The 14,743-nt window shown below is 41.5% G+C and overlaps 1 protein-coding gene across 1 annotated transcript; it reads right to left on the reverse strand.

The window, feature by feature from the left end:
• Nucleotides 1-438: 438 nt before the first annotated feature.
• Nucleotides 439-13,882, reverse strand: LOC150040314 (RNA binding motif protein, X-linked-like-1). Its single transcript, XM_090327288.1, has 9 exons — nucleotides 13,431-13,882; nucleotides 11,240-11,352; nucleotides 10,761-10,867; nucleotides 7,895-8,063; nucleotides 5,650-5,802; nucleotides 2,197-2,311; nucleotides 1,828-1,944; nucleotides 1,668-1,750; nucleotides 439-1,304 (listed from the first exon to the last, which is right to left on the reverse strand). The coding sequence occupies exons 2-9, from the start codon at nucleotides 11,343-11,345 to the stop codon at nucleotides 1,075-1,077; spliced, it is 1,080 nt and encodes a 359-aa protein (XP_090183414.1). The 5' UTR covers nucleotides 11,346-11,352; nucleotides 13,431-13,882; the 3' UTR covers nucleotides 439-1,074.
• Nucleotides 13,883-14,743: the final 861 nt, after the last annotated feature.

Consider the following 14,743-nt stretch of genomic DNA (forward strand, 5'->3'; position numbering starts at 1 on the left):
GAGTACATACATTCCAGCATTACTGGTCTCCAGCATTAATTGCTCCTTGAGTCTTGCCTTCCTCTCTCCAGTCTCCAGGTTGCAATCATGAATTTTTAACTTCCTGTTGGCAATTACTAATCCTTGTGGCTTTTCTTCTTCCACTTTGTCCCTTGACATGTCTATTCAATGTAAAATCTCTCTGTTCTACTTTTTTCATTCCACTCCCCAAAGTATTCTAATAAGCATAATTATTGTTTTATACGCTTTGCTGAACACACTCAGTGCTTTTCCAATTCTTTCCCTCCATCCTCAATTGTCTCTCTTTCATATTTACTTTTCCCTAGGTTCAAACTTAAATTTTGGTACTTTTCTCATGTGTGTGTGAGGCAGCCATAAATTCAGACAGTGGACAGCACTCTATCTAAGTACTTTTATTCTGTAACCAACAGACAGGGTACCTTATACAACACAAATAACACAACAAACTGAGAAAAAATAGTACAGTGGAGAAGGTGTCCAAATGTGTTACACCTCTCAAAACCTAGTGCACTGTTTAACAAAATGAATATGGGGAGCAGAAACTTGTTAAGGTGGGGTGGGAATATGAATGCAGGAGACAGGTGGGAAAAGGCAGCCATATTCAATGCATATTATTTAAAACTTAACTAACTTGAGAGTAGAGATGTAGTAGGGAAAATGATTGAGAAAAAAGGAGGGGGCAACACTGATCAAGATGCAATGTACTTGTCAGGCTTGGTGTCTCACATCCATAACACTAACGATTCTGACATTTAATCCCCCATCCTAACTCCCTTTTCTCAAGAAACATAAACACCAGTGGATCTCTTCAAATGTACTGTTTGCCCAGATGAAAAAAAAAATTTAACATGAATATAAACATATGCTTATTCCTCTAAACCAAAGTAGTTTAGGGATACTCTCTTAATATTGAAAAGTACTATACTATTAGTATGTTGGAAAATGAAGTTTGGCATGCAAGTGAAAAATGCTTCTAATATCTTCTCAGTCCTCTTACAAGCCTTCCACCACAATCTCCCAATCTCCTGTGAACCTACATTTCCTGAGCTACTTTTATGAGTTATGAGGAGCCTCGTAACCCCTCCCCTGAGAAGGAAGAGGCCCTCTTTCTCGTCTCCCACCATACTGATGATCACACAAATGGGTATCTCTTTGGCTGCTCGCAGTATGTTCATCTCTTCCTCTCCATTCATATTGTGAGCTGCAGTTATCATCATATTGACTGTTTCCACCACAGGTCCTGGTGAATTTTTGTGTAGTTGGTGCAGTATGGTAATCCTCTGCTGCAAGATCAAAGATGAGATGGCATAGTACTGTATGACAACACTGTTTTTGTATCATATATGAGTTTTAAGTAGCAAATGTCATGAAATACTTGGTTTTGACATGCTCAGACGACATAAATTCTAATTATTCATGTTATCGCTGCTTCATAGGGTTAAGCACCCTTTTACCGTATGCTGTGACAATATTCCTTAAGGTAAAGTGTTATGAGATACCTTATCCAGCTTTAAAATCATTCTAAGGAAAAGTGATTAAGACATCACAAAACATACTCAAAGTAACCAAAATCTGACACTAGTTTTCCCTGCTTGGGTAGTAATGTAATTCTGTCATTTACTTGTCAACACTGGATTCTTTCTTACCACAACAGACATCTGTGCCTCTGTAAGGACCTCCACTGGAATGATCATTTCTACCATGACTTCCATCATAGCCACCACGATCACTAAATTTTAAAAAAAGGCAGCAATCAATGCAACCATTACCAACTTCAGTTAGCATATTTAGTAGAACGGGTAATACCTGTAGCTTTTAGAAGTACGTTTTTCTTTTGAGTAGTAACCTCCATAATAACTGTATGCATATTCTCTAGGTGCTCCAGCATAATCCTTGATGTCTCGAGAACTCATGTGGTCTCCTCTAGTGTAATTCAAAGTAGAAAATGAACTATAACAACGTTTAACTTACAGAGCTCAAACACCTCTTGGAAAACAGGAAAGGCCCCCAAGGTAAAAATGGGCAGAGTAAGTGAGTAGATGGTTCTCCAAATCACATAAACCAAAGCCCAAATCACATGTGAAACAATTCAGAACACAATAGACAACAAGAAAAAAATGCTTTCATCAGAATTTCTGCCTGTTACAAGGCTTGTCATTTAGTTATCTTATTTACCTGTAATTAGTTGAATAAATACCAGCCCTCGGTGATGCAACTTCATCTCTCTCAAAAGAGTTTAGATTTCTCCGGGGCATCATTTCATAAGTTTCTCTCCCACATGACAATGAACCTTTAATTGTAAAATGTTTATGGTAGGTATATCATGCTGAGAATGTATGAAATAAAATGAAAATTTAAACACTGTACTGTCCTGTGAGGAATATTTTTAAAGTATTCCAAAATATACCAACTTCTTCCTCTAAAATGTTAATTCTTAAATGAAATTTCTTTCACAGCTACAACATACACATTTAATTGAATGTTAGTATAGTATGTTCTTACTTGATTCGTCATATTTCTTCTCAAAGTACCATTGAAAGTCTCACTGCATACTTATAGAGCAAACAGTTTGCAGAATATCTTTTTATTGTCTTATTAGTGGAGCAGAGACTAACATAAGAGAATCTTCTTGATTTAAAATAAGATTACATTCCATGAAGCATCATGAGATTAAAATATCAAACAAGAAAAATACACGTAACACATCTCATCTGACATAGCTTATTTAACATGTTGGATCTTGTGGATGGAAAATCGCTTAGTATATCCTTATTATGGTGTGATGGTATGCTGTGACTTGCCACTACTGCCTTGAGACACATGAAAACAACACAGCAATACAGCCCATCTAGAAAAATAAAATCAAAATCCAAAGCCCAAAGTATAGCTTTTTAAATACCCTTATAAAATGAACATATATATATATGTGTGTGTGTGTGTGTGTGTGTGTGTGTGTGTGTATGTATGTGTATGTCTGTGTCTGTCTGTCTATATCTCTCTTTCTCTCTCTCTCTCCATATATATATATATATATATATATACACACACACACACACACACACATACACACACACACACACATATATAACATAACAGTTGTAGGTACGGACTGTTCTAAAGATGAAGTTACTTTGAATGATGCTGAGGGCCCAAAATGTGTGGCCTAGTGGTAGACTCATGCACAAAGTTCTTGGTTCCTCAGTACCACATATACAGGAAAATCTGGAAGTGTTTCTGTGGATCGAGTGGTAGAGTGCTAACGTTGAGAAAGCTCATGGGAGTGTGTAGTTACTGAATTCAATCTCTAAGATGACAGAAAACAAAATAAAACAAAACAAAAGCCTGGAGTGATGCTGAATGTGACATGTAGACATTTATTTTTCTGTAGCCATTTCACTTCCTTTCCTTTTCCTTTAAAAATCTATCTCTACCGGTTTTGCAACTAGTCTAAGATTAGACATAAACACTTCAAGTGTACACAGCACATCTGTTAGGCAAACATTCTACGTGCCACTGCTCATGCATAACATTTTCTTTCTAAACCTTAGAAGTACCAATTTGAATAGTTCTTAAAAGTTCAGATGTCTTTATACTTCTTTCTAGACCTGTGCTTCAGAGATGAGACAAATATTCACCTACATTGTAAAAATTAATGTTTGGTCCTTGCATTTAAGCAATGTTTTACAGTGTTTATTTCCTTTTCTATTCCTTTTGTTTGTCTACAAACTGAAATGAAAAGCATAAGAGCAGAGAGTAATAAGAGCAGAACCTCCACAGTGTATAGTAATGTAATTCCAATGTAAATTAAAATGTAACTGTCCATTTCTCAACTCACAGAAACAATTCTCATATTTCCCTGATAAAAATGAAATCCTAACTAGATATGGTGGCTCACAGCTCTAACCCTTGCTACTCTGTGGGCTGTGATCTGAAGATCACGGTTCAAAGTTGGCCTGAGCACGGAAGTCCATAGGAGTCTTATGTCCAGATAACACCACAAAATTGTAAGTTGTACTGTGGCCCAGTGGTGGGGCGTCAGCCTTGAGTTGAAGAAGTCAGTGACAACACCCAGGCCCAGAGTTCAAGTCCCACCACTGACAAAAAAACTGAAGTCCTGTATTGACTTTTCACATGCAGAATCCTGTATATATACATACATTCTAATTTGTCCTCATTTGCTGGGCTCCATATCAAGATCATGGAGCGAGATACCCTTCTTTAATGCTAATTTAGTTTCCTACTCTGTGATGTCAATATTATGCAAAAGTTCACTGTTACATATATATATATATATACACAGATCTAAAAATCAATCAATAATGATATATTTATAATATATATTTAATATGTAATATACATACTATGTCTTCTAAAATCATGTGTAAATAAAAATCTTCACAGGATAACTCAACTTCCTTATTCCTAGAGCTAACGTGTTTTGATTATTGTTTAATCTCCTAGTGGAAATATGCTGGTTGTTTATACCTTCTACACATAAAATGTAAATAGACCATAAAGTTCCTTACTCCCAATTCAAAGGTCAAGCAAAAGTCCTAAATTTATGACTTTCAAATTATTGGCTATCCTTTCAACTTTATGCTAGTATCTATCTGTACTTTTATCTCTTCTGCTCAATCCTCATTTCCAGTTTTGCTACATTAGTCATCTCAGGCTTACTTTGAATTCTGTGCTCAAGCCATTTCAATGTGTCCATTAGGCATGTTTTGAGACTACAAATTTATGGCCGTAGTTATTTATGTGCTTCAAATTGCAAAATGAATTGTATTATGAGATTTACATGCAACTAAATAATCTATCACTTTAACTTTGCCTCTTGTGATTTTGAATTTTAGTTCAAATAGCTTCTAAGCCTCCAGTGATCTCTTTCCACCTCATGACAAATGATGTTTCACAGTAGACTCCTCCTGTATCATTTGTTTTAATTATCCATTCCTTTCAATGGCACAATCCTTGGCAGCACAAATTGGATCACTATACTTTCATATGCCTTGCTATTTTTACATAATCAATACCAATGAGTCAGGGTAAGCATCACTGTAATAATGCAAATGTAACTTGTAATTTTTACATGGAAATTTAATGATGGACTTCAAGAGGAAGAATTCCTATAGAGGTTAATATAACTTATCATATTTGGGTTTGAGAACAATTTTAATAAAGGACTGTCTTTCAAATAAAAAAGTTCCTTTCACCAATGGCACAGAATTTAAAACTAGAGCAGGCATACAAAAGAAGAAAACTATCCCATGGAGAGCTCACATAACCTATTAAAAAGAAACTTGAGTAGCAGAGAATCTTGATTGAAGTTGACCCACAAATTCTCCAAGAGATCTGAAAGCAATGCATCTCTTGAATATTATACCAATGACCTGAAGCACTGATTTATACTAGTTTAAAAACTATAACCACCAAATAGTTATATCTCATGAATCTCAAAGATCACCTGATGAAAAAAGCTCAACTGATCTCTCAATCAAAATGCCCACACGATTCTCACCACCTGTTTTGTTTCTTACACTCAAAGGACTTACCTGACAACAGCTTCATCTCATTCATATGATACAATACTCACTCACAAGAAGCTCTCTTTTACTAGGCAGTAGATACCTTGCTCTCCCGCTTTAAAACTGCTTCCCACTGCAGCAGAATGATTAGATCTTTTAGGAGGAGGACTGCCAATTCTAGCAAATGGGTTTCTTTTAACCGGAAAGGGTCTCCTGGGAGAGCTCATGTTGAAATTGGGACTATATCTGCTGCCACCTGAATTGAAAACAACATCTTCTTAGTTAAGGAGCTAATACTTTATCTACCAAACTCATAAAGGCCTCACCAAATTCATAAAAGTTAGAATTACCTTTTCTTCTTACTGTCTTTTTTTAAGGTTTATGGTGGAACTACAACTGTTGCATTTTGTTCATTGGGTGTGTTCTACCAAATGAACCTCACCAGCTCCAGACCCTAGAATTACCTTTTATTATTCAAGAGCAAGTTATAAAAAATATCACACTGATTAAATTACAATGTCAGTTTATAAAAAGAAACTTTTAAAGCCTCAAGACACATTTAAAGAGAAATGTGAGAGAAAAACTGGAGAGTTAAGAGGCAAGGACAGGAAAGAATTAAAACAGTGCTGAACAGGAACATTAATTCTGCTCATCTCTACTCATCTAAATCTGGTTGTGAAAACATGTTTTGGGACACATTGCTGATATGAACTCAAATACACCTAAGATAAGTCCAACTAGAGAGTATAAGACACAAAAATGAGGCATAAAGACAATGTGCTCCAAAGAGAATGGATATACAATGAACATCCTCCATGGTATAAAAATAATTCTATCATTTCTATTGTCTGTGTAACTAGAAATAATGTGTCCATACTTAAGGGCTGGGGAAAATTCCTTGAGAAAAACAAAATGTATACTCACTGATCCTCAAATTCAGTTTGACATTTGCTTCTCAAGATTAATTTAATGGACAAGAAAAGATCTAAATCTATGTATCTTAACTCACAACAAACGCTGCAATACTTTACAGAGGTGTCTGCAATTAATGACTAGAACTAACAGCTATATTCTTGGTACCTTCATGAAATAAATAAATAAAATGTTCAGTACATACTTCATAATTTCCTTTTTAAGGCCAAACTATGCTTTTGAAAGTGAAATAGTGGGGCTGGGAATTTGGCCTAGTGGTGGAGTGCTTGTCTAGGATGCATGAAGGTCTGGGTTCCGATCCTCGGTACCTCATACATAGGTAAAAAAAAAGCTGAAAGTGGTGCAGAGGCTCAAGTGGTAAACTTATCCTTGAGAAAGTCCAAGGACGGGGCTCAGGCCCTGAGATCAAAGCCAGGACTGGAAAAAAAGTGAAACAGTAAGGACACACTTTTCCAAATAAAAGAAAAAGAAATATCTGGAAGGCTTATGTGACATCTTTTTCTGGCTCATTCTCTTCTGGTCATACAACACAACAAAGACATACAACATGAGTTTTCTATGTCTTTCACAAACCAAAGGCACATTTGAGAATGGAAGGCTCTAGCTAGTTCATAAAGTAAATTTAAACTTCAGGCTGTTGCTCAAGCTGTAGACAGAATCACAGAAGAGCACATTTATATGACTTTTAACAAAAACAAACCAATTGCATGACTAACCCTTCAACTTTATATATTCATCAGAGAATATGGATACTCCCCACCCCTCTCTCTTTATTTCTTTCTCTCTTTGTCTCTCTCTCTCTCCCCACCTATGCCTCCATTCCTTGGAGGAGGGATTGTGGGACTTGAGCTCTATGCGTAGTTGCTGCTCCAGACCTCTGCAGCTCAAGGCTATTGCTCTATAACTTAAGCTACAGCACTGCTTCATACTGGGTGCATTACAAATGATTTCTTTCTTTTGCCAGTCCTGGGATTTGAACTCAGAGCCCGATCATGACCCTGAACTTTTCTCAAGGCTAGAGCTCTACCACTTGAGCCACAGCTCCACTTCCAGCTTTTTTCTATGTACGTGGTACCCAGGAATGAAAGCAAGGCTTTCGAGCAAGCTAGGCAAGCACTTCTACCACTAGGCTAAGCTCCCAGCACATGATGACTTTCAAGAGAGAAAACCTGTTGAATGAGTTAAGGGCAAAATTTTACTTTTTGTGCTATTTCTATAATGGTATGGCAACACTATAGTGAATTTAAAAGTATTTTGTGAAGTCAATCTTACTTATTAAAATGCTTAGAACTAGCTTTCTTATTAGCAGTAAATTTAAGTTCAGCTCATGAGGAAGTGAGTGAGAATTAATTCAGTCTCTACAAACTTCCTGGCTTTCAATCCTATGTGTGTATGTTTCTCTTTTAAAACATTACCAAAGTTCCCTTCAGACGAAGAATGGCCACTGTTTCCTCCTCTTCCATAGCCCAGACTTCTTTGGGTCACTCTATTTCTTGAGATAGGTGGTCCTCTCTCTCTACCACGACTGGCATAAGATGGTTTGCCATAAGATGGCTCTACTTTAATTACTTTCCCATCCAACAACTGAAAAAATAAAAATAAAGAATTTGACCAGTAATGCAATCTAATTTGCTTTGAGTTTTTTGTTGCCACTTCATATTTTCTTGCAAATATGAAAAGGCACAAAGTATATGCTTCAAATTAACAAGTATTTTCCATCAAATGAAGTGCATTCATTTTCCTTAACCTGAGATAAAAGTATACAGAGTACATATTCAGAATACTCTGCTGGTACTGCTTTAATGAATAACACAGAGGAAGAACTGAATAAAACATGAGTTGGATGAAAGAATAAAACATTAGTTTATGGAGATGCTCATCTGTGCTTCTGCTTGAACTAAAGCAAAATAAATCTCTGATAATAATTCCTCTTGAGCTGTTAAATTTTTGTGTATAGTTATCAAATGAGAAGAAGCCAAAAGAGTCCATTTTTAGAAGGCAGATATATGAAGTAATATCTTTAAGGACAAAGAGGAAGGGCTAAAATATGCGGGCATATACTAGGCAGAGCTTAAACGATAAAAGAATCACAAAAGGTGACAGAATTATGTAAGGACAAAAAGGAAAACAAACTACCCCCAGAATAGATAGTGGCTTCAAAACCTTAGAACAGTGATATAAATTCTACTTGGGTATCAACCTCCATGAGGCTCTTATCTTCAATTTATTAGCAAAAATTTAGTACTGACTGAAATAGAGCCACCTGTGTGAGGGGAAAATGGAGCATGACCTTGAAGACCTGAATTCCAGTGTCAATATAGATAACAGAAAAACTAAAGAGGCTAGAGATACACTACCTTTAGAATTTGTAATCCTCAAAGACATAGATAGATTGTATTCAAGACAGAAAAAAGTAAGCCATCCATAATCACTACTATGAAATAATCGAGTGATTTACTGAAATCGTTCTGCATGAGGAATGCCAAGAATTATAGGAGAGAAAGGATCCATCCATTTGTCCATGTTAGTTTCCATCAAACCCACTTTTCACAAAAATTCTGTGTGACCCTGCCTATGTGCCTTTTAAAGCTTTGATGTCACCGAAATACTTCCATGTTGCTAGGAAATATCCAGGTAATGTGTAGGAGGAGATTAGGAAGATAAACGATCAGTGCAAGATTTTCACACCAAGTTAGATGTCACTGTTAGTTAGAAAAATGTAGGGTAGTTTAGACAGGCAAGTAAGCAGTAATTTCACCTCAAGAAAATATAGCTAAACCAAAAAAGCTGGGGCATGATGCAAGAAGTAGAATATGGGTGCCATGGTCCAAAAAAAACCCACTCTTTACTTAGATAACTATAATCCTTCTGTACATCATCTTTATTTACACTAACAATAAAAACAATTGTTAAGCATGTAGAGTATCTGTTTAGCAAGCAGTAATCTTTTGTTCAAACCCCCAGATCACCCAAAATTGACAGACAGACAAACAAAACAGTTTGAAGGGCCAGGACCCTGTCATAGCGGTACAGCCCTCGGCAAGAATGAATGAGGTCATGGGCTCAATTCCTCAGTACCATATACACAGAAAAGCCTGAAGTGGTACAATAGATCAACTAGCAAAGCCCTACCCTTGAGGAAAAAGTGCCCAAGGATAGAGCAGAGATTCAGAATTTAATTCCCAGGACCGGGAAACAAAAATACCCGACAGAAACAACCATCAAAAATCTTCCCACAACTTGTAATACATTTGATTTCTTTTCATTTTTTTCATTGATGCTTCTCTTTCCTTATCTGTTCTGTTTGTCCTTTTTGCAGGTTTCTTTAAAGTTGTAGCTTTATTTACTTATTTTTTCTAGCTTCCAACTTATAACTCAACACCTCAAGCTCACTGGACTGCTTATACTGCCTGTTACAACTTGAGACAGACTTCTATGACCTGGACTTTTTCTCCTTATTAGGACATGTAGGCTCATATAGTTGAAACTAAACTCCAGCAGATTTCAGCCATTTCCAATAGCTAGGACTACACAATGATCACTAATGCCCAGCAAGGTCTAACTGATGGAGGGCTAACATACTATTGATAGTGATCCTGGAATAGGAACATGAAACAAGTTTATAATATCTACTCAATAAGCTGTGCACATCTAATTCCTTTCTCAAGATTTTGGTCTCTGTTCCTACAGCGACTTGAACTTGGGACTTGTAAATTGTTGCTCAGGTTTTTCCTAGTCTACTGCTCTCGGCCTTACTGGCTTTTAATTTTACTTCTTGTAACAGATGATAAAAACATTATTTTTCAATTTGGTTTTTTTTTGCCAGTCCTGGGTTTAACTCAGGGCCTATGCACTGTCCTTGGGCTTCTCAAGCCTAGAGGTCCACCACTTCAGACTCAGCACTTCTTCTGGCTTACTTTCTATGTATGTGGTACTGTTGAATGGAACCCAGGTCTTGGTGAATGCTAGGCAAGCACCCTACCACTAGGCCAAATCCCGGCCCGGTTTGTTTGTTTTCAGATGTCTAACACAATCATCTGTGGCCTCCATGGCCTGACTGCATCCTCTTTTAAAATGAATCCTAGGTTCATGAACTGTGAACCACAGGTACATGATTGACAGCCATTTCTGAGTATATTACAACACAAAGTGTCAATGGGGCCATATGGCATCATATCACCTTTTCACCACATCATCATATATTATGTCAACTGCAGAAAAGAAACTAATTTTGGCAAGTGCTGAATTTTGGCAAGTAGGATAATACTAAAAGATGCTTACTTTTCCATTCATCTCTTTGGCTGCGCACTGAGCATCCGCAGGGCTATCAAAGGTAATAAAAGCAAAGCCTCTAGACCTCTTCGTTTCCCCATTCTTCAGCAAAATAACTGCAATATACAGAAACCGTTTTAGTGTATGTAAGGACATGGAGAATAAAACGGCATGAACAGTGATTCCTTTTTAATACTATGCTGATGGGCACAGCAGTCAAAGCTTTCTTGACATCTATCCCTGTTACACATTCACTAATATTTCAGTAACAACAAGCCCATCACATTTCACATGTTTCCACAACACATTTGTTATTTTCATCTTCAGTGCTATCAGATGCTTAGGGCATTGCAGGGAGTCAGTGCTTCATTTAAAATCTAGTATTTGTCTTTCAAGTTTCAAGAACAGACATTTTGTTTGAACCATTTTCAGATTATTCATGTATTCAACATCTATTTACCCACACAGAGGCTTAAGCAAAGACCTACCTTCTGCTATGTGTCCAAACACACAAAAGATCCCTTTAAGGTCCTTTTCACTGGTGTCTGCACTAAGGCCTCCTACAAACAGTTTCCTAGGCTGATCAGATGCCATCCTTTTCCTGTAGGGTGCACACACACACACACACAGACACACACACACAAAATCAAAATCCAAGGTTTTCAGTGTGCTTAATACTCTAGTCAAGGAACCCGAAAAACTAGACCTTAATGAGTCTTACTTGAAACAACAAAATTTGTCACATGTAAAGCACCGCTATGGCTGGCCTATTAGGTCAAAGTAAGAAGATATAGAAGATTGTGATAAATTTATTGCATGTACAATTTTAAGAATTGAAATGTTCAGGGTATCACTATTTCACTGGAACATGTTATATATTTGTGGGATACAAGACAGAAGATCAGACTGAGCAAATCAGAGTAGTCAACATGTACAGTGTTCACACTCCATTTCTCAGTAAGAGCACACTGCATGTAATGTTTGCAGTTTCAAAAACATAAGGACTCATGAACTCTCCATCACCATTTTATTTATTTATAGTTTTCAATGTTTTGCCAGTCCTGGGGTTTGAACTCAGGGCCTGAGCACTATCCTTGTACTTTCTCAAGGGTGGAGCTCTGGCCACTTTGATCCACAGCAGCACTTCTGGCCTTTTTTTTAATGTATGTGGTACCGAGGAATCAAACCCAGGTCTTGGTGCATGTAAGGCAGGCTCTGCACCACGAGGCCAAGCTCCTGGCACCTTGTATCAGCCTTTTAGAGTGACGTTTGCATCCTCAGCAGTTCACAATTACTAAAGACAGCATGTAGCCGTTAACTCCAGCAAGGCAGGCAGGAAACAGTTCCTCTGGGAAGTTCTGCAAGATGTAGGCACGCGTCATGTATGTTTCCTCTGTCTCCATTTAACATAGCCCTGGTGAGACTCTGTTCTCCAGCTCAGCCCCAGCGAACTGGGAGTGGCTGCGTGGCTCAGGTGGTTGAGCGCCAAAAGGGACAAGAGGTCAGGGTCAGCAAGTAGGCCCAGGGTCCAGGCCCGACCCACCAGCCACCCCCACCCTGCACCCCAAACACCATGACACACCCCCACCCCAACTCATCACCCAAGCTCAGCACCACACCCCACGCCCGCAGCACAGCATCACCTCGGGCCCTCCACCCCACCTCACCACCCCGGCCTCCACCACACCACCCGGGCCTCCACCGCACCCGCCATTCCCGCTTCACCACTCACACCCCACCTGACCACGCACCCCACCTCACCACCCGGGCCTCCTTTCACTGCCATTCCTGCTTCACCACTCACAGCCCACCTCACCTCCCGGGCCTCCTTCCACCGCCATTCCCGCTTCCCCACTCACACCCCACCTCACCACGCACCTCACCTCACCACCCGGGCCTCCTTCCACCGCCATTCCCGCTTCACCACGCACCCCACCTCACCACGCACCCCACCTCACCACCCGGGCCTCAGACCACCGCCATTCCCGCTTCACCACTCACACCCCACCTCACCACGCACGTCACCTCACCTCCCGGGCCTCCTTCCACCGCCATTCCCGCTTCACCACGCACCCCACCTCACCACGCACCCCACCTCACCACCCGGGCCTCAGACCACCGCCATTCCCGCTTCACCACTCACACCCCACCTCACCTCCCGGGCCTCCTTCCACCGCCATTCCCGCTTCACCACTCACACCCCACCTCACCACCCGGGCCTCCTTCCACCGCCATTCCCGCTTCACCACGCACCCCACCTCACCACCCGGGCCTCCTTCCACCGCCATTCCCGCTTCACCACTCACACCCCACCTCACCACCCGGGCCTCCTTCCACCGCCATTCCCGCTTCACCACTCACACCCCACCTCACCACCCCGGCCTCCACCGCAGCACCCGCCATTCCCGCTTCACCACCCACCCCACCTGACCACCCGGGCCTCCTTCCACCGCCATTCCCGCTTCACCACTCACACCCCACCTCACCCCGCACCCCACCTCACCACCCCGGGCCCTCCACCCCGCCCCAGTCCACCTCACCTCCGACCGCACGGAACCGCACACCGCACCTCCCCAGCTGCCCCTCCCACCGCAGCGCACTGCACCCCGCACCCCACCCCTCGGCCCCCTCACCACCCAGCCCACCGCACGTCCCGCCCCGCCCCCCAAAATGGCGGACCGTGGTTTGGGCAAGTGGGGAGAGCATTCGCTGTGGGAAAATCCCCGTCGCAGGAAGCCAGAGCCCCTCGCAGCAGGCCGAAGGCTTTCTAGACAACGGAGATTCTCCGCCGCGGACGTGGTTTTCCGCTGCTTTTCCTCGGGGACACCACAGAGTGTAAGCCCATCCCCCACTCGGGACAACTTCCAGCTCCGCGGGGTTTCCTTCCACGGAACCGGGCCCCAAGCCGGCTTTTAGCAGCCTGTGAGGCCCCGCTCCTCCCGACCCCCAGCCAACAATACCTTTTCGTGCACAGGTGAATCAGTGTCTACCGTGCTGAAAGGATGTGTCTAGGACGTCCGGTAAAACCTGAGGTACAACTCTTACAACGTCGGCGCCACAACGATTTCTCTCTTCACGGGAGAGGATTCAGCTTCGGACAGTCCCTGCCGCCGCTCAGAAATCGGTGCTGTACCCGTGTTCCTGTATTTCTTACCTTCTTTCCGGAGTCTCTATGGTGACGCGATGACCCGCTTCCCGCTTCCCGCTTCAGCGACCGCCCCCGCCTCGGCCCCACCCATTTGGCGTCCTGAAGGTCCCGGATGTAAGGGGCCAAGCGGTTGAGGAAGTCGGCATCGTGGGCGCTGTAACACGAAGGGGTGGGCCGCCGAGGGATTCTCGAGTTTTGGGCTCCACCGCGAGGGGAGGCAAAAGTAAAATGAAATGCTCACTGTGAATGATGGTCCTTCTTCCCTGCCATTCCTTCACTATCAGCAAAGCTTGAGGAAGAGCCAGATGGCCTGGTACTAAAGAGCCGGTGAATCCCCCCGCCAAATATTGACATGATGTCCTCCCACGGGCCTCTGCCGGAGTACGACACACCCCAAAACGAAAGCCAGGAATCCAAAGCCTCCATTTCTTTCCTTCCACAGCCTGCCGATTAATTCCCGGTGTTCTTTTCTCAGTCCATGCTAATGTAGTAGTTGGACCCAAGATCTTCTCTCCTCTTAACTTGCGGGGGGCCTGCTGTTTGTGTCTGTACAAGTACTAGTGCTCCTCCAGTACTCATCTCCTGGCACGTTGGTTCAACGTGGAACCCTACTGCCCAGTCTCAGCCTCCTGAGGACCGACGCTCACAGGTACAGACCCACGGCGTCCTCCTCACCCTTTGTATCCACACCACTTCTGAACACGGACACTCCGCATCACACTGTTCGGTACTTTGCCCTACATACTGATCTGACAAGCATCGTGTATTGACTTATTAGCTTCAACACTTGTTCCCTTCAGAGAAATGACACCACTGCAACTGACGGTACATAGAATTGTATGCA

Source organism: Megascapheus bottae, chromosome Y (genome assembly GCF_031878675.1).
Source record: "Megascapheus bottae isolate mThoBot1 chromosome Y, mThoBot2.hap1, whole genome shotgun sequence".
In the NCBI taxonomy this organism is placed as follows: domain Eukaryota; kingdom Metazoa; phylum Chordata; class Mammalia; order Rodentia; family Geomyidae; genus Megascapheus; species Megascapheus bottae.

Coding starts and splice junctions, on each gene's coding strand:
- LOC150040314 (XM_090327288.1), bottom strand. CDS start 11,345: ATGGCATCTGATCAGCCTAGGAAACTGTTTGTAGGAGGCCTTAGTGCA. Junction 10,868..11,239: donor GTTTGGACACATAGCAGAAG/GTAGGTCTTTGC, acceptor TGTATATTGCAG/TTATTTTGCTGAAGAATGGG. Junction 8,064..10,760: donor CCAAAGAGATGAATGGAAAA/GTAAGCATCTTT, acceptor TTATTTTTTCAG/TTGTTGGATGGGAAAGTAAT.